The 20,344-nt window shown below is 45.5% G+C and overlaps 1 protein-coding gene across 1 annotated transcript in view; it reads left to right on the top strand.

Annotated features, from left to right (window-relative positions):
- The window catches only part of slit1b (slit homolog 1b (Drosophila)), a 123,830-nt gene that overhangs the window by 79,175 nt on the left and 24,311 nt on the right, over nt 1-20,344 (top strand). The window contains exons 9-15 of the mRNA XM_061228658.1: nt 106-250; nt 8,334-8,405; nt 11,052-11,123; nt 11,563-11,634; nt 12,093-12,236; nt 14,444-14,607; nt 17,508-17,531. Coding sequence (XP_061084642.1) covers nt 106-250; nt 8,334-8,405; nt 11,052-11,123; nt 11,563-11,634; nt 12,093-12,236; nt 14,444-14,607; nt 17,508-17,531 — 693 coding nt within the window. The remainder of the gene's footprint in view (nt 1-105; nt 251-8,333; nt 8,406-11,051; nt 11,124-11,562; nt 11,635-12,092; nt 12,237-14,443; nt 14,608-17,507; nt 17,532-20,344) is intronic.

The following is a 20,344-nucleotide window of genomic DNA, read 5'->3' as shown; positions in this document are numbered from 1 at the left end:
TTTAGTGTGCCCTCAATACGCCCTGTAATTTCATGTGATTGTATGTAGCCTGATTGTATTCTGTGATGGAATGTAATGTATGCTGTGATGTAATGTAACTTCCAGGCCAATCGGAGTCGAGTCTCCAGACCTGCAGCCTGGCTGCTGGCTCCTGCCCAGCCATGTGCACCTGCTCCAGCAACATCGTAGACTGCAGGGGAAAGGGCCTGACCGCCATCCCAGCCAACCTGCCCGACAGCATGGCCGAGATGTAAGTCTTTATTACGTTACTCACTCAACCAATCACTCTATCAATCTGTCAACCAATTAATTGATTGACACCTCAGTCAAAAGTGTCTTCAGCACCCAAGCCTGAACATTCCCACCCCCTCTTCTGCAAAAAAGGTTCACTTCCTGGTCCATGGGTCAGAGGTTGTTAGCTGTTGAGAAATTCACAGTAAAAGCTGTTGCGGTCATTAAGTGAATGACCAAAGGCCCTTATAGAAAAAAATTGCTCGCAAATTCGTCAAAGGGGCAGCGGGGGAAAAATAAGCTAACAAAATGGCTGACGTTCAGCGTTGAGAAAGACGTTTTTGGAAACTGCCCGTGGCGCCATGGCTCATTAACAAAGCTGACCCCTTTTTCTGCGCTTCAGAGGGGAGTCTGAACCGGCGCTGCGTTTGATCCACGGTCCCAGCTCTGGCCCTGCCTGTCCTCTCGGCCCTCTTCGGGGGGAACGCATCACCTCCGAGCGGCTTCAAAGAGAGGGGGGGGAGGGGGAGGGAGAGAGGGGCACGCACAGCAACCTCTCCCAGCAACATGGGACATCTAAAACTCTTATCAGACCCCAAGTATAAAGTCATGCCTAAATTTAGAGCCGGCTCCCTGCGCAGTTTCCTTGGCAGTGCTCTCCTCCGCTCTCCGGCTGAGGAAACTGCACGAGCGGGTCCTCCATCTCCTTGCCTCATCTCAGTTAGTCTTTCAGTCAGTCCCCAAGGCAAGTTCGTGGTTATATGAGGGATCGCACATCTCCGTCGTTGGCCTGACGCAACTGTCCTTTGTTGTTTCGATTGGCTGTGACCGCCAGCGTTTCTCACATGATGACGCGGCCTGCGCTTTTCTGGGCGATGGCCTGATGCTTACAGATGTGGTGGGGGCAGAGAAGACGAGCAGCGCTCAGCATTCATTTACCAGCAGTAACCACCCCACCCTGCTGTAGTCCAGCAGGGTACCTATTCTATGATAATTCAGCTGGTCAAGCTCATAAGCTGGTCTAGCTGGGTATGAGCTGGTCAAACAGCTAGTGCTGGTAGCTTGTCTCAGCTGGTAGCTGGTCAAGCTAACAGCTGTTTTAAAACAACGCTTGAGCTAATCAAACCATGTCAAGCTGGGAGCTGGTCTGAACCAGTCAACCAGCTGAACCATGTCAAGCTGGGAGTTGGTCTGAACTTGTCAACCAGCTACCAGCTGTTTCAAAACCTAGTTGAGCAGTTTTTTTTCAGCAGGGCGGGTGCCCCTCCCCCAACCCTGCATCCCATATCTGGAGGCTGTTTCTAAACTGCTGCTCCTCTCTCGCCTTCATCATTGCCAGCCTGACGTGGGACGTGTGGAATCAATACGCTCTCTTTCTGCGCTAACACATTTGGGGGGTGGGGGTTTGCTACTGAAGAATAGGAGGTGAAACAAAGAAATGTTGACTAAATGCACACAAGGACAGATATTCCCGTGCAAATACACACACATAGAGACATGTACTTTTAGTTGTGTACGCACACGTGCGCACACACACAGCAGTGCATACAGACACAGGCACACAGGGCCTTTTATACAGTATCTGCAGATAATGGAAAAAGCACACAAAGGGACTGGGATTTATGGATCTTTTTGTTGCCTGTCTGGTATATCTCATCCCACTGCACACTCCCACACAGGAGACTGTGTGGTCTGTGCTATCAGCTCACACACACACAGACAGGCACACACACGCACGCACACACGCATGCACACTCATGCTCTCACACGCTCAGACACACACGCAGTCCACTGTGGAACTTTGGGTTTTCAGGATCAAATTAATTTCATTTCACACCAATTCATTTTTGCAGGAAGGTACAGGAAGGTGTCATATGGTGCTGATATGATAATGAGTTTCATCTTCATTGTAATCATTTTTCAAAAGGAAGAATTACACTATTTCATTTCCTTCGTGTAACAAGCTATTCTGTCTCTGCTCCATTCTCACAAGACACAGTGCAGTCTGTAAGTATTTGGAGTGATACCTCATACAAAGGGCTGAAATTCCTACATTTTTCACATGATATGGATGTAAATACCCGCAAAATGAAAGGTCATATTCATATTCACTGTATCCTAATCCAACGTGCTGGATTACAGAGCCAAAAGGCCACATTTGTGCCTCTGTCCAAATACTTACGGACTTCACTGTATGCTGTGTTTTCTCAGTTCCTGCATGGCCAGTTTCAGTGGCACTTTAACATCCCCAAAGACACTTTCCTTATGCATAACAACTGCAGCCGCGGCAGTCGGCTCCAGTTACAATAGCCCTTGTAAGGCAGCTCGAGGTGAACAGCATACGGCATTGTGTGTCCCCATTTAATTAAAGCCTTGCATATCGCTGATGAATCAAATGAGACGCATTGATCATCCGCCGGGGGCTACTTTAGAAGATTGTTTCTTTGCGCGGCTGATTGAAGATAGCGGACGCTAATTCCTGAGAGCGGGGGAATCGATGCCCCCCGCGCGTGACCGTGCGAGTCCCCCCCTGACCCCAATCGATTCCCGTAACCCCCCACTGATTCATCACCTGGCTCCCCGCACAGAGCAGAGGGGCTGCAGCAGTGCTGAGCACACACACACATACGTGAGCACGCGCACACACACACACATACACACACATGCATGCAATCAACACATGGAAATTCATATAAACATATGCAAGTCAGCACACGCACACGCACACGCACACAAACACAACCAAGCACACGCACATACACACGCGCGCACGCACAAACACAAATGCATGCAAACAAGGCATATGCAAATTCACATACACACATGCACACACAAAAAAGGATGTACACTTGCAGGCTACCAATATATAGAGCACAAACAATACACACAAACAATACACACAAACTTAAAAACACACAGAACACATAATGTGAACAACAGACATGCAACACACAAGGAATGCAGACAAAGAATTAAAAGACAAAAATACATGTACTTTCGTGCAAATACGTACATGCATACAGTAAAAACACGAATAAACAAGCACACAATGTACAAACAACGTTATGCACACACAAACAGTTCACACCCACTAATACTGTAAACGCAAACACAGACATGCAAACAAACACTCAGACACAGCCAGAAACACATGCGCTCACTGTCAAATTCTGCGGCGAAGATTACAGATTCAAACAGGTGTGAACTAAGAGGGGTAAAGTGTGGGTTGAATCTTCGCAAATTCCGCGTGATACAGATCTGCGGAGCTCTGACAGTTGAACTAAACCGCTTGGCAAAGCTCTTTGTCTCTGGAGAAGCCATGGAGGAGCAGCCACAATGACACAGCAGTAAATTCACGAGTACAAACATAAATAAAGCTGAAATAAACAGACCAGAACAGGGCGACCTCAAGAATCTCTGCTGCAAACTGTGGTTTGGAACATGCAATCCAAAGTATTTAAATGGGATTTCTGTGCATATCTTTATGAAAATGTTCTTTCTTTCCAAATAATAATGCAATGGCAAACACAAGATTCCTTTTAAAGTAATGACCAGAACAATAATTTAGGCTATATTTTCACCAACTGTCAAGGAGAGGACAGTGCTGAAATTGCACATTTTTATATAATGTTGACGGTGAAGCTGAAACACAGTCTTCTCGGTTGTTCTATTCGACTACTAGAGGGGGAGTTTATAATGGAAAAATCAATGTCTTACAAACTGCCTTGGAAGTGCTGCTGTGCCTGGTTTTGTTGGGCTATTTATCTGTACGCCTCTAAGTACTCTCCCCATGATTTCGTTTCGATTTTTTTCCATTTAAACCAGATCTTTTGTGAGGCGGTCATTGATGCACATGGGCCATGAAGCAATCAAAATGTACCATACAAAAATGTTTTTCCTCCTTCGGACCACGGTGAAGCATTTAGTTCTACAGGCTCTGGTTCTGCACGATGCTGTTAGGCTACATCATCCACTGACAGTCAAGGACCTGCTCATATTGGATGTGAAAAACAGATCCCCTGCTTTTTCCATCTGGACAGGTCTGCAAGCATCGCGGTGGTGGAAACCTTAGGAGCTGTAGCATAATGAAATGAGATGCCAGACTTGGCTGGGAGCCCCACGGGGCGACACATAGCTGGCCCTAGCATTGCCCAGGGAGGAAGGGCTCCAGTCAGCAGGATATCCCACTGTTCAGTCATAACTTCTCTGGTCGATCCGCCATCTGCGGTCTGCCTGCAAAAGACGCGTCACTTGCACATAGGCCTGTTGTAAAAATTGCAATGGCTGAGCTGCTGGATTGCAGATTTAAAAGAAAATACTTGTGTTGCTGCTTGTGCAAGTGCTTGCACGCATCCTCTTGAAATAACATTTCAATGACGGGATGGGCCTATAGTTCTCAACTGGGCAAATCTGAAATTGTGGAGAAAATGGGGGAAAGTCCAAAAAGATTCCATTCCAGGGCGCATATTTTCTGGTGTTTGCTGTAGCCCTTAGCGGATTTATAGTTTGCAAGTGAAGGTTCCCACAGAGGATACAGGAGCCTCTTTTTTCTCTTAAGGTTTGACTTGGCAGGGTGTGTTGGAAGTGACCAATAAACTTAAAACATTTGAATACAGATTACAGGCCCTTAGCAATGTGGAAAAAAACAATCTGGTACATTTCTGCTTTTTATTAAGCACCTTAAACCCTAAATTTTGAGTAAAGCCTTTATACATTGTGAATAAATGCAAAGGGAAATGCAATTTTGTAATAAGTTGGCAGACACGTTTGACCAAAGCATTTTACATGGTAAGCAAACACCACTAGAACTAAAGCTACATACGGTATTGGCAGTTACAATTATATAAATGTTAACTATATATCCTAACTTGCAAGAAAGGGAGCGAATATTTTTTTATTGGAAATATTGAGGTGTCATATCAAAATGCATGTTATTTTTTTATTTTCCCCCTTAGAATGCCAAATCATATATCAGTACTTATAACCGGACCCTCAGCTATCGATTTGGGAGAGCACAGACAAGCATTTAAGCCGAGTCATGACACGCTCCATTTCCTGTCACACCGCTGCTCGCCAGTCTGGCTCCTGAGTTTTCAGGCTTGAGATGAGTCAGGGGAAGACATTTCATGTGCAGTTTAACAGACCCTCAATCAACCAGTGGGGCTTCCTGACTGACTGGAGAAAGTGCATTGGGGGCTGCGGATGGCAATGAGGAGTGGTTGCCGGGTGATTGAATAGATGGCGTGGCCAGCTGGTTAGAGGATGCTATATGGAGAGGTCGGGAATGTGTATTTTGCAGAGTAATATTAAAAGTATTTTAGTCATTTGACTTAAAATCTTATTTTCGATTACTATTTAGGCAAAAAATATTGCTAATGAGGTGAGCCAGTTTGACTAATTTCAAGATGTCTGTTTTCCAACAACAGCCATTATTGGCAAATCTTGAAATTCCAGATACTATTTGCAGTTTGACATGCCAATGTGAGAGATGTGAATTGAATGTGCAGCCACTGGAAGCCAGTAAAGGGAGTTCAAAAGTGGCATGGCATGTGTGGATTTAGGCAGGTTTATGGCCAGGCAGACAGCAGCAGTCTGGACCAGTCACAGCTGACTGAAGGGCCAGGCTGGTAAGCTGGCCATCACAGCCTTACAACAGTCCAGATGTGAGATAATAAAGGCATGAACAAGTAGCTCTGTAGCCTCTTGGATGAGGCGTGGTTTTTCATTGTGAAGGGGGAACCAGCAGACCTGGGTGTTTGCCACACCCTGGTCATTCAGGGTCATGCCATGTTCTTAGCTGAGTGTGAGGAAGACACTGCAGAGCCAAGAACATTTTGCCAGCAGAAAAAGTTATATCCTCAGGTAATGGGTGGACAACCGAGCTGCATGGGTCAGCCAGACATGCAGAGATATTTGCATGAATTTGGGTATCAGAGGAAGAAAGTGAGAAAAAAAGAATAGAGCGTTATCAGCATAGCTATTACCAGAGACCTGGAAAAAAAATACTTAAAAGAGTCACTGTAAAGAGTGAGGAGGAGTGGACCAAGTGCTTAGCCTTGTGGCACTCTGGTCAAGGACGGGTGGGGGAGGATACAGATCCCCTCCAGACCATCTGGGAGAAATGGTCAACAAGATATCAGGCAAAGGTGGGGCTGAGATTCCTGTCTCCCATCAGAGTCTGCGTATTTATATTGTTTCCATGGTGATATTGTAACAGTGCAGCGCAGCCACAACAATGAAAAAGTGCAAACTGAAGACTTCTGGGAAGTATGGAAAAATGCAGAGAAAGAGGGCAGAGAGTTCTGGGAGGCAGACGGCTTGTGGTGGTACTGGATCTAATACACAGTACTTGTTCTGTCGGCTGAGAATTCCATTCTCATGTACAATAACATCCTGGAGAATCAAAGCATGTGAGGAATGCAATGGATTGTGTTTGCCAATCAGATATAGTGCAGCGATCAAATGTGGAGAAAGCAGGGGAAAGTTTCTTGCAAAGTTTACCAGGACATTGAGGTTAACACTTTTACTCTCCCTGAAGGCACTATGGGATCTTTAACGACCACTGTGAGTTTAATTTAATGTCTCTTCTAAAGGACAGCATCTCCTACAGCAGAATTCCCCCAGCAATGCAGATACTCGTTTGGATTGGTCTAGAGGGAGGTGTGCCACTCCAACCCAGTGCTTAACACGTGTTTTAGTCTTTTAATGAGAAATACACTCTCATTCTCTCAAGGAAAGAATCTTTGCAAATAATCTTTTACTTTTGCTTAACAAGTGAAATTATCTTACCCCATTGGTAAATCTTGAAATTAGTAAAACTATCTAGCTCACCGCATTGGCAATCTTTTTATTAAGCAAAAGAGCAACAGAAATAAAATTTTAAGTCTGAATATAAGACTAAAATACTTAAGATTGGCTTAGTATTTCAGCAGCAAGTTGGCTTTCCCGGGATGTGTCCTACAGCATCTCAGTCCTTACCAAGCTCAACCCTGTTTAGCTCCAGCGAACTGACATGAAATGGCTCCAGGAAGGTATAGCATATGTGCACTATCCGGGCAACTGAAGAATATATATGAAACACATGGCTTCTGGCAGGGATCGTACTGTGACCTCATGATAGTTAAACGGATACTAAACACATTCAGGAACAATTATCTACCCATACAAATAGGAAAAAATTTAACTTTCAACTTCAAGATAATTAAAGAATAAATTCAGTTGTTTTTCATTTATCATCATTAAAAGATGTTGTGCAGTATAAGTGCGGCACAACTCCAAGGACAACCAAGGAGATTGGCTGAGGATTCAGCAGGAATAAATGAGGATCCAATGAGAAGTGTTTACTTTGAGTAAATTAGAAAAACAAGTACCAGCACCAGATGATACAGATGACAAATGCTTGTGCCAGATCCTGAAAGCAAACAACAGAAATTGAAAAGTGGGATGTGCTCAGAATGATAAGCAACTTCTTTAATACTCTACTTTAGTTTTTAAATATATTAATATTCTTCTTTTCTTACCGGATAAGTCACAAACACACTGTTTTGAGGGGACATCATTCCTCTCCACCAAACTTTTGGAGCAATCGGATTGGATACCAGTCTCTCCCTAACCACCAAAGACTGTCTCGCCCCTCTTGCAAAGTCTCCAAGCAATACTAGCCATAATTGTAGCCAGTCTGGCCTGTCCATGGTTTATATGCAAGACCCAGTGCATGCTGGGATATTACTTCATCAACCTATTTACTAATGGGGACTTAATGCACCATGTCTGGTGATTCTATTTTTGTTCACTACTTGTGCAAATACTGTATACGGGAACATACAGTATATAGGCATAGGCAACTAATTGTATACAATTACTAATTGTAATTGTATCTCACACACACACACCCACACCCACACGCATACACTCTCATACACACACACACACACACACACACACACATACACTCACATACACTCTCACACCCCTGCACACTTTTGTTCAAAATGGCTGAAGAATGTTCTGTCTTGTGAGTTACTCAAGGGTGTGATGCCTCTCTCTCCTTCCCTTCCTCTCTCTCTCTCACTCCCTCCCTCTCTCCCTCTCTCTTTCCGCAGACGTCTGGAGCAGAACGGCATAAAGTCCGTACCCCCTGGAGCGTTCTCCCCCTACAAGAAGCTACGCAGAATGTGAGTGAAGTGGACAAAGCCTTTGATTTCTCCGGAGGCACATAGCCTCTCTCATAACTGGGTGGCTACAGGCATCCATTTTAATGCCACCAGTATCAAAAGTCGGGGTCTCAGGATACAGGTTTTGTTGAGTAGGGTAGGCCCTGACCACCTTGTGTTGCGTTCTATTGTGTAATAAATTGACACTGCGTTTAGTGCGGCCACACTGCCCTTGGTATGATATATCAAATCCTAACCATGTGACTGCCACATGGCAGTGTATAATTGGCGTTGCCCAGATAAGGAGGGGCAAGAGCAATTGTGATTGATCAGGCATTCACAGTCTGCCTGCACCAACTGTGCAGGAAGTGCCCTCCTCCAATATAGATCAGCTGGTAGACTGTGTGCAATGTATATGCACAAATTGACATGCCTACATTGCAACCAAGGGAAAAAATAAAAAGTTCTTCAGCTAAAAATGGCACAAAATGGCACCCCTCTAACCGATTGGTTTATATATGGGGTACTGTGTGACCACAGTGTACTGGGGTGAGACGTCTGGCCACACAGCATGGGGATATTTTGGTGTGATGGTCTAAAGCAATGGTTTTGCGGTGTTTCATTCACGGGGCATGTTGTTGTGCACAGCATTTAAACTTTGACGCTGCCTTGTGTCAGAATCAAAATAGAAGCCCGGCCACAGTAGCTAAAATGACATTTAAATCTCTCTACCTACCTACTTGCCTTGTGACATCGCATTCAGTGTGCATGCTGCACCAAATCAGCTTTCAGATCTACTGACGAGTACAGGGTGGGAGGGGTCAGATTGTATGCAGTTCCACGCATTAGATTACATTACATTATACACAGTTATTTAGTTGATGCTATCCAAAGGGACTTACAGTTGATTAGACTAAGCAGGAGCCAGCCAATACCCCCTGGAGCAATGTGAGGTTAAGGGCCTAACAGCTGCACTGATCTTATTGGGTTATACTGGGTCTTGAACCACCAACCTTTCAGGTCCCAGTGAAGCGCCTTAGCTACTAGGCTATAGGCTGCCACACTATAATCATCTTCTAACCTGGTAAGCAAACCAGCAAAAAAAACCCAGAAAAAACAACCCCCAGCTACCCATTCCAGCTGACAGGCACACCACTGCCTCAGCCCTTGTTGAATCTTTTTGTTTTTTATGGGGGTGTGTGTGTTTCTGAAGCCTGGTTTTTAAAGCCTCCTCTTGAACCTGTCCATAGGGAGTGGGGGGGAGCCCTCCCTTAACGCACAGCGGAAACAACCGGGGAAAGCTTAACGTAAACAGTCGCGCTCTCACTCTGTGGCCCAAACCTAATCCTTCCTCTGCCTCAGTCCCTCTACAGGCATGAAGGTTTGGGGCTGGCCTGGCTTCCCATTACAAACCCCATGGGACCCAAAAGCCTCTTTTGGTTTTAGGCCAGTTCTTGCCATGACAGGCTGGATTGTGAGTTTGTAGTTTTTTATTTTTATTTCGTGAAGATAAGGTAATTAAATCAAAATGCATCCAAGTGCAAGTTATAATGATGTTACACTGCTGGAAAACTTTTCTGCAGTTTGTATTTTAAGCCAAACAAGTACTTTGTTTTTGTTCCTTGCGGGATTGTGTTCAAGTGTTCAGCCAGCGCAAGCTGAATATTTGTCAACATTATTTATGAACACTTAAATTACTGTACCGTGTATGTGTTTACTCAGTTTTTAATTGGAGAAGTTAATGCACTGGAAATGTAAGTAATAGCTACTTTTTTTGGCCAATAGTTTCTAGTCGTGAAAAAGACTTATCACCAAAGAAAACCAATAGGGAATTGTGTGATTTTGTTTCGAAAATATAGATAACAGCGCCCTGTTTTGGATTTATGAGCTAATTCACAATTCGGGGTGACAGGTACTTTTAAAACTGCCTTCTTAATTCATTGCATCTCGGGTCAGGCCGGGTTTGTTATGGGAAGAAATCTTTAAAACTGTGTTGAGTCTAGCAGCAGATTGGCTGGGTATTATTTTCAAGCTTATGTGGCCCTTAGGCCTGAATCTCTGCATATAGTCAGTAGACATGCAGTGTGTTCACTCCAGCAGTCTGTGGTGATGACACAGACAGAAACTCACAACCCCCTCCTCCCCCCCGTCGAGACGCTGGCCATTCAGTCGCGCCCACAATTTGAAGTGGGCGGTGCAGGTCTGGCCCCAAGTGGTGCTGGGAGCGGAGGGGTAATTACAGGGTGTGCCACTCGACGGCAGCAAGACTGATGTGGAGGTCACCCCTGCCCACCACGAATGACCCAAACCACAAACCTGCCTGGTAGGCACGGATGCCGCCGGCATACCTATGAGCATCTTAAATTAGTTCCACGTGCCTGTTCCATGTCTCGCTGACACTCAGTGGAGGAGGGGTTGGGCGGCGAGAAGGGGCGGACGCCCCGCTGTGGGCTCTGTTGGAGGCAAGGTAATGGTCCGTCCCCATAAGCTCTCCCCCTCATTAGCAGCCGAGAGACACGGAGTCCGAGTTTGACACTGCGGGCGCCCTTAAGCGGAGGCTTGTGTGGGTAGTGAGGTTGGCTACGCTAACGCTACTGCTACGCCGGTGGGGAATCAGAGGCTGCCGGTCCCCCATGGCAACGTGTTTTAATTTGTCCTTGCCCACAGAGACCTGAGCAACAACCAGATCTCGGAGATCGCCCCTGACGCTTTCCACGGCCTGCGTTCCCTCAACTCCCTGTAAGTCGGCCTTGCCTGTCTGGCTCATTTCCACAACCAGACATTTACCATTTATCCCGTGAATTGCTGTGTCGATACGTGCGTGTTTGTCTGTCAGTCTGTCTGAGGTGTGTCTGTGTTTTGTCTTTATGGGTTTGTTTGTATGCACGTGTGGGTGTGCGTGCATCCATATGTGTGTGTGTGTGTGTGCGTGTTTGAATGAGAAGTTACCCATCTGGTTTTCAGGAGCTCATTTCTGTGGGCGGGGGGTTTGGGAGGCCTTATACATTTATGTTTGTTATGTGGATGAGTTTACATGAGTGCTCATTCACAGATGTACCATAACACTCACACTGTTCAATTTGTGACCTCTTGGGCTTGTGCTAGTGCCAAATAAGCCAATAGTGCTTCATAAACACAAATGTTGTATTTTGTGCGTCTGGGTCTGTGTTCCCTTCAGGGTCCTGTACGGGAATAAGATCACAGAGCTGCCCAAAGGAGTTTTCGACGGCCTGAGCTCCCTACAGCTGCTGTGAGTACCGTTTAGAGGGAGGGGAGTGGGTGGAGGAGAGGATCTCTGGGTCTCAGATCTGTATCTGTTCGAGACATTTATCAGTCAGCAGAGGGGAAATTCACTGACGCTCAGCATGTCGATACTGTGCAATTGAGGCGATAATGACCGTAATCAAAATGGGTAGACGCCAGTGGTTTCGTAATGCGGCTCTCTCTCTTTCTCTCCTTCTCTCTCAAATAAATTGCTCAGGTTGTTTTATCAGAGGGACAAATAGATTTAGTGCGGGCTAGAAAAATCTAAAAGCTGAGTAATAATTATATATATTATAATTATATATATATATATATTACAATTTATAATTTATAATAATAAAAAGCACAATATCTGCAATACACAAAAGGCAAATTTCTGTCTGTCTGTCTCTCGATTCTCATTCTCCCTCCACCTTTTCCTTGCCCTCCCTGATGGTTTCACAGCTTGCTGAATGCCAATAAGATCCACTGTGTCCGTGGCAACGCGTTCCAGGACCTGCAGAACCTGTCCCTGCTCTCTCTGTATGACAACAAGATCCAGACCCTCTCCAAGGGCACCTTCACTGCCCTGAGAGCCATACAGACACTGTGAGTGTGTTAGCAAACACATGCACCCACACCCACACAGGCATACACACTCACACACACATACACATACACACACCCAAACTTGCATATTCTCTCTCTCTGACACACACACACACCCACACACGTACACACACACACATACACTCTCTCTCACACACACACACACACACACACACACACAACACCTACACTCTCACACACCCGCACACACATACAACTTCTCACACACACACACACACATACACACTTACTCACACAAACCCACACTCGCATACACTGACACACCTGCACACATACTCTCACACACACACTCACCTACACTCTCAACCACACACACATAAACATGCGCACATACCCAACACGCATACAGTGCACACACACACATGTGCAGATATGCCACCCACACACACACACACATTCACATACGTATGCACATACACACACAAATAGGCACATAAACCTCATAAACACATTCACACCAAGCTATATAAAGTTAAATAGCTTTAAATAGAGAACATACTATAATTTACGTCATATCAGTTCCGTGCTTGCGGAAACACGCGCCCACAGAATTCTTCCAGACCCAGCTATCTTTGGTCTATAAAACATTAAGAGGTCTCCGCTTGCCCTGTTCGTACCACGGTGCGTCAGGCAGGAGATGAAGGAGCGGAAACGCAGCATGAATCTCGCAGGGGGGCCGCCGGTTTCGATGCCTACGCGGGCGTTCCCGGTTTTACTCCTGCACCGTGCAACAGGAAGGCTTGATTTACCGCCCGGCCCAATCAGGAGTGCAGCAGCCATGTCCAGGAGGTGATAACGCGCTGTGACATTGGCTCGCATCTTTTTACGAGTGCCAGATTATTCCCCCTGTGCTCAGTGTGCTGTGACTTACAGTGGAGCACAACGCCGTCCTGTATGTCTTACAACGGCAAGCAAATCTTCAGTCAATACTGTATATCCATACATGCGCACATATGAAATCACACACATGCAGCACACGCGCACGCACTCAAACACCAGCATGCACACGCACACACACTCACATGCATGCACACACACGCGCACATACACATGTGCACGCACACATGCATATACACACAGATACACACACACGCACAGGGACACAGTAATGCGATATTAAATGGTCAATGTGGTCACAGCTCAATATGTGTGTCTTCATCTTGAGCTATGCATCTGCCCACATCAATATACCCAGTCCTGGTTTTTGTTTTCATCTTAAAATCAACTAGCAAACTCCAAATAATTCAGCATGAGGAGGGGGTCATGTCTGTCTGACACCTATTGTACTGTTATCTGCTACAGCCAGGGAAATAATGGTGTGCAATATCAACATCTATCACAGCATTTATACTCAGTGTTGTGTCCTAGTAACATAGTTTTATGTTGAAGGGACCATATTGCTTCACTAACAATACCATATAATTTTACCACACGATGTTGAGGTTTTCTTATGTAGTACCTCCCACTGGGAACATTGTGTTGCCTCTGCGTGAGTGCCCACAGCTGGCCTGAGTAACAATGTAAATCAAATCCAGTTTAATATACTTCTGCTTGATTCAACTCAATTAAACTCCGTTCAAAGCCAGCATCACCCTCAAAATGAGGAAATAGCACAGAGGTTAGAAAGAAAGAAGTGGAAAAAAACAACAGTCCTTCCATAGGAAATGGCTGCTGACCGGAACATTCTTATGTATGTGCTTGATTATTGCTGTAACGCCTACAGTCGGAGGAGAGCCTGCACCCATTGGTAATACACAGAGGTGGATAATCTAGTTTCAGAACGTAAAATAATTAGCAGAATTCTTCAGCCACGAGACAGAACTGTTTAGTAACATCTACTGGTTGAGTTCATGGGTGGAAGACATGCATGGCAGGACTTTCTGACCGGTGGACTTTCCACCTCTGGTAATGCACACATACATGGGTGTAACGTTGAGTGTAAGGCAGGGGTGTCGAACTGCATTCCCAGGGGGCCACAGTGTCTGCATGTTTTTGTTAATTAAAGCCTTGAGAACAAGGTGTGTGGATTCTTTAGCCAACCAATCAAGTGCTGAGAACAACCCGAAAACCAGCAGACACTGCGGCCCTCCCGGACTGGAGTTTGACACCCGCGGTGTAAGGGCACGGGAACCTCTAGTGTCTGTCCAAGCTGACTCAAACCCGGCCCTGCAATGTCACCCTCCCAGGCACCTGGCCCAGAACCCCTTCATCTGCGACTGCAACCTGAAATGGCTGGCAGACTATCTGCGTGCCAACCCCATCGAGACCAGCGGGGCCCGCTGTGCCAGCCCGCGTCGCCTCGCCAACAAGCGCATCGGCCAGATCAAGAGCAAAAAGTTCCGCTGTTCCGGTGAGTCATGCCACCGCGTCCCCTTCTGTCTCTCCCCCCCTCCCTCCGTCCCTCCCTCCCTCATTTCACCCAGTCAGTTTGGTCTATTTACTTCTCATTTTCTTTCTTTTCCTTGTCTGCTTCTATCCTCCCATTCCCACCCTTTCTCATTCTCGGACTCTCCTTGGACCGTCTGACTCAATCCCTTAAATCTTTCTTCTCTTTCTTTTTCAGTCTGATTAAATCTTCCTGTCCCCCCTCTTTTTCCCTCCCTCCCTCCCTCCTTCCCTCTCCCTCTCTTCCCTGCCGTATGATGTTGCAATAGCCTGACTGCTCTGAACAGGACATTTTCTTAGCCACCGCCGTGGTAATGGGACTCCATTATAAACAGCAGGGGGAACAGGTCCTGTTAATCCACTGCCTCGGGGCCCCTGAGCATTACAGCCCCTGCCTGCCTGCGAGCCCCACTCCGATCAATAGCACTCCACGCTGGAGAGTGGCCAGCACCCCCCCTTCTCAGGCTGTCAACTCAAACTCTCAGTCTGCAGAACCTGAGTGTAAGCCAAACCAGGGAGAAATTTACACCCAAAAATAAGCAATGAGCCAATCTTAACAAGTATTAACGTCTTATATTTAAACTTAAAATCTTATTTCTATTCGTTTTTTGCTAAATAAGACAAAAGACTTGCCAATGTGGAAAGAAAATTTCACTTGTCAAGCGAAATTAAGCGGAACTTAAAACAAGCCATTTTGTTTTCATTGAGAGGAGAAAAAAAGGTTGCGGGACTAAAGACAGACCTTTTTTGCAGTGTAGTACCAGCTCACTTCATAGGTAGGATATTCATGGGATAATGTTTATGCCAGTCAACCTGTTGAGGGACTTCCCTCAACTGACAACTGCTATATACGAACTTAGTGCCCCAAGATGCACCTCAGGTGATACCAGAGAGCTACTATCAGACCTTATTTGTAAAGAGGTTATACACTGCAAAAAAACAATGAATAAATCAATCTCGACAAGTATTTTAGTCTTATATTGAGAGTTAAAATCATATTTCTTTTACTAAATAAGTCAAACATATTGGGCCATTCTGTGTCAACTCAATTGAAGTGCACCGCAGCATCTCTTCAATTTCTTACATTTTTTCTGTGGTGGTGAGCAATGATGAGGAATAGAAATCCTTAAAATTTAAGCTTCATATGGTGCTTTGTTTTTGTGCTAGAACCTCCTAGAATTTAGGGGGCCATCACTTAAAAAGTGCCATGCTGCATGAAATCTGACCAGGATTGGAAAAAGTTAGTCTGGAGCCCTGAATAAATATCATTGATTGTCCATGGTTACATGAAGTTAGACTATTTTTGAAGAAAATTACAGATATAAACAATGTACTTGAACATTTTAGCTGTCTAATAAAAGATAATTATAGTTTGAAAACATTTTTCAAATCATTTTTCAAAAGATATTTTTGACTATGTAATTTTTTCTTGTTTGGAACAGAATATACAAATGTACAGTATGCGTTTAGGGTTTTTGGAGCTGGCATGGAAGAAACCAAACAACACTATGACAATTTTTTGATGGAAGATGATCTTGAGTGAATCTTCAACATATCCAAAATTGAGGATGGTGGCGCATTTCTGACACCCACAAAAATGTGTAAATTAACGTAACTATTTTTCATGAGCTATATCATCATTGTTAGTCACGTGCTGTATTTCAATTGAAAATCGCTTTTTGTGAAAACACAATACCACTTTTAAGGCCTAATATCTTTCAAATGAAAAGAGATGGTTTTTAAACAGAAATTTTGATTTCTAGTACTCCCAAGATACCAAATATCAAATTATTTGGCAGTTATTTGGATGTCATGCAACTTGCCATATTTTAAGTGATGGCCCCCTAAAATTTAAAAGGCTCTAGCACAAAAAAGAAGCGGCGTATGAAGCTCAAATTATCAAGATTTCTATTCCTCATCATTACTCACCACCACACAAAAAATGAAGAAAACTGTGGTGTACTTCATTTGAATTGACAAGGAATGGCCCTGTTGCCAATGAAGACAGTAGGCTCATTTCAAGATTTGCCAGTGGGGTAAGAAAATCGCAAACAAGCAAACAATATTTAAGGCAATCATTTTTCGCAGTGCGTGAGTAGCAGATGACTGTTGTTTCTCTGTCCTCCCCATAATGCTGCAGTACATTACCGCACAGTACATTACCGCACAAAGAGGCTGGTTTCACAGTGGGCCTATTGGGTTACAGTAGGCCCTGCAACAGAACTCAACGCCAGCTCTTTCGGCCTCTGTCTCTCTCGCTCTCTCTCTCTGCGCATCGAGGCATGGCGGGTTGGCAGCGGCCCCACCCTTCTTGCTCGCGGTCCGCCAGCGGCCGGGGTTGGCACCCCGCTCGAACGGCGGTCGATACCGCTGCAAAGGCAACCGTCGCCTTCACCTCTCTTATTTCATTACACGGCCTTCAAACCCCACCATGAGTAAACTTTCGCTAATGCAAATAAACTGTCAATATGAAGGAAGCCCGGCCGCTTGAGTAGCGACAGCGCGAGTTTAGCTCTCTTCGTGAAATCTATTTATATCCCACCGCAGCGTACGAAATCTCTGAAAATTAAATCAACTACATTGAATCTGAACGGGGAAGGCTTTTGCTCCGTATCCGTTCGTTTTCGGCACTAGGCCCAGACTCTTCCCCCAGAGGCTGGCTTTTACACCATTTCTTTGGGCCGTCACCGCTGCTGTTGAACCGGCACCCTGCAGTGCCCCTCGTATGTCACGGGCAGGGCTGAGCGGGAGCGAGGCCGCCCTCTGGGCAGCATCGGTCTTCCTGAGTGCCAGAGTTTCTGTGGATACACACACACAGCCCTCTGGCTCCACTGACACTTTCTGTTTGTTGTGTTTTGTTGACAGCCAAAGAACAGTACTACATCCCAGGTGAGTGAACTCCACCTGCACGCCCTCCCCTGTGTGTGCATTTATGTGCGTGTGCGTCTGTGTGTGTGTGTGTGTGCGTGCGTGTTTGCATGAATGCATGTGTCTGTGCGTGCTTGTGTCTGTGTGCTTGTATGTGTGCTTGTATGTATGTGTGCATCCTTGTATGTGTGTGTATATGTGTGTTTGTATTTACATTCATTTCTCTAAGCCAGAATATGTTGTATTATGATTAATATTAGTATTAGTACTATTACGTACAAACAGTATATATGAGCTGGATACTCCTATGCAGTGTTCAAGTTAACAAGCATAGCAGGATCTCAGTGTGATATAGGGCTTCCTGATGTAGAGGGGTCTCTCCTATTTCAGCCATGTCACAGTGAGTAGACAGGGCAAGCTGTGATCACCCTTTCCTTTAAGTGGTATGACACACACTGGGCGTTACCTTCGCAATTCCCCAGGTGTCTATTAAGTTGATAGATCCAGTGCTCCGTTCACAGTCATGCGCCCCTTCCCCTGCCCCCCCGCCTCCTCGTGTTGTCAGACAGTGGCCGCTGTCTCACCTCAGCTCCGTTTGCAGGAGTTTCTATGATGTCTTGTCTCTACTACAGCTGGTGATAACCCCACCAGAGAACCAGTGGATCTAATGCACTGCATGTGCGAACTTTGGAGGCCATTACGGCTCTACTGTCGAAGGGCTGATTTAATCTGTTGGGGTCTGTTTCTCACTTGGTCTTCATGGTAACTTCAGGGGGTCTGGGGGAGGCGGGGGATGGGATATTATTTAACGAGGTAAAACGCAGCTGTGGAGCCAGAGAAAGTCCCTCCCCAGATTATTTTTTTTAGTCTGAGAAAGTAGACGTTTTCACACTGTGGATCCTGGAGATGGGTATCTGTGGCCTGTTTAATGGCAGCATTGTTGGTCAAAGAGATTCACAAAAAGCAGTAAGGGGAAACAAAACGCAGGAGCTGGCTGTGTATGAAAGTCTTCAATGGAAAGTTCAATGCGTGATAAAGATGAAAGGAGTCCCGTATTTAATGAGTAACTCCATCTCCGTCGAAGGTTGCAGCACAGGGAGACTGTGCAGTGTCCTAGAATACCATGCCTCAAACAGTAAACACTGTAATTGGTCTCCGCCCCACTTCGCTGGGGACAGGGCCGCCTATGAAGATTATCATCCATTATTTTCCTCTGTAAAGACTCTGAAAACTCTTAATAAACCCCCGGAAAATGTACCAGTTTTGCTCCGTGGCCCACATTTCTCACTTGATAAACTTTGAAAGACACGTAGCCTCAGGGGAGTTTGGAGTTTCCGTTTCTGTGCCAGGCTCTGACGGTTCGCAGTTTAATGACTTGTCCAACTGTGACTTAGCTCCCTGCCTCAGAAAGCTTTCGCAAAGTTTGTTTTCTTCTTCGTCTGGGGGGAATAGCGATGAATCAAGCAAAGGAACTGGCCTCTTCCCTCTACCCACACCTCCCCATCCCCCGGCTCGTCCTGAAATTCAAAGTGCCCTAATCATTTTATTGCTTCCTCTGTCGTTATTTGTTTTATTTTGAAGGAAATGCCATTTCCCAGAATCACATCCAGCGCATGTTCCTAATAAGCACCGTTAATCCCTTTGAACTTCCCGACGCAGAGGCATTCCTTAGCAGAGGGAAATGTGTTACTGGATAGAAACAGGGTCGCAGTGTCTGGTGCGTAATCTCTGCCCATGTCCGGCCTCCTCCATTGGGGCTCTCGATGGGTGGGGCCGTGCCCCTGCCAGATCCCTATGCCCTGTGATTTAGAAACTGGGCCTGCTCTGGTAGGCCGACATCACTGAACCACTGTAACCTTTCTGCAGCAACTGCTGGACAATACAACCTTGAGCATTGTGGTTTGGGCAAATTATGTCTGTGCATGTGTTTGTGTTTGTGGTTGTGAGTGTGTGTGTGTGTGTGTGTGTGTGTTTGTGTGAGAGAGAGTATGTGAGTGTGTGAGAGTGTCTGTGCATGTGTGTGTTTGTGTGTTTGTGTGTGAGTGTGTGTGAGTATGTGTGTGTGTGAGAGAGTATGTGTGTAAAAGAGTGTCTGTCTTTTGTATGTGTGTGTGTGTGTGTGTGTGTGTGTGTGAGAGAGAGAGCGTGTGTGTACTTCTGTGCCTTGTCACAGCTGAAAGACCTTACGTAGTTCTAAGAGGTCCTGAGCAGATATTGTGTGCTCATCAATAATTGAGGCCGTATTGTGTAACGGCCTTCAAGTGCTGTGGTACGTAATGCCTATTCTTAGACTTAAAATGAAAAAGTAGTGTGACAAAATGGTCCTCGTGTTCCAGTTTCTCCCTACAGGGAACACTCTCTTCCTTCTTCTCCCTCCCGCCCCCTCTTTCCCTGTCGAATAACTACAGTGTCTTCCATTAGTTCAGGAGAGCGCAGACTAGTGCACGTGTTCCTCCGTAACACGTGGGCTGTCGTCACTTCTTTCGGCTTTAAGGTCCACCAGCCAAGCTGCACAGCATTTGCGTGTGAAGACTGCATTTCTTAAAGCACTTGGTGCAGATATACTGTAACATGTGCGGAGACAACAAAATCAAGCAGAAGAGTTGCTATTGTGCAAATAATGCAAACATTACAACGGTATGGCCAGTTGTATGTGACGGAACGCATGTTTGAAGTGCTCGTTTGAAAAATGCATTTTTAATTCATCACATGAAACTAAAGTACAGATTTAGAGGTACAAAATGAGGTGTCACAAGATTGACCCATATTAAATGCAAAGGCTTCGTTTGACAACATAATAGTGATCTCCTGTCAGTGATTACAAATCACTTTCA

The sequence above is a fragment of the Conger conger genome, chromosome 2 (genome assembly GCF_963514075.1).
Source record: "Conger conger chromosome 2, fConCon1.1, whole genome shotgun sequence".
Classification (NCBI taxonomy): Eukaryota; Metazoa; Chordata; class Actinopteri; order Anguilliformes; family Congridae; genus Conger; species Conger conger.
The sequence above is the reverse complement of the archived record's forward strand: the minus strand, read 5'-3'. Positions and strand labels throughout refer to the sequence as shown.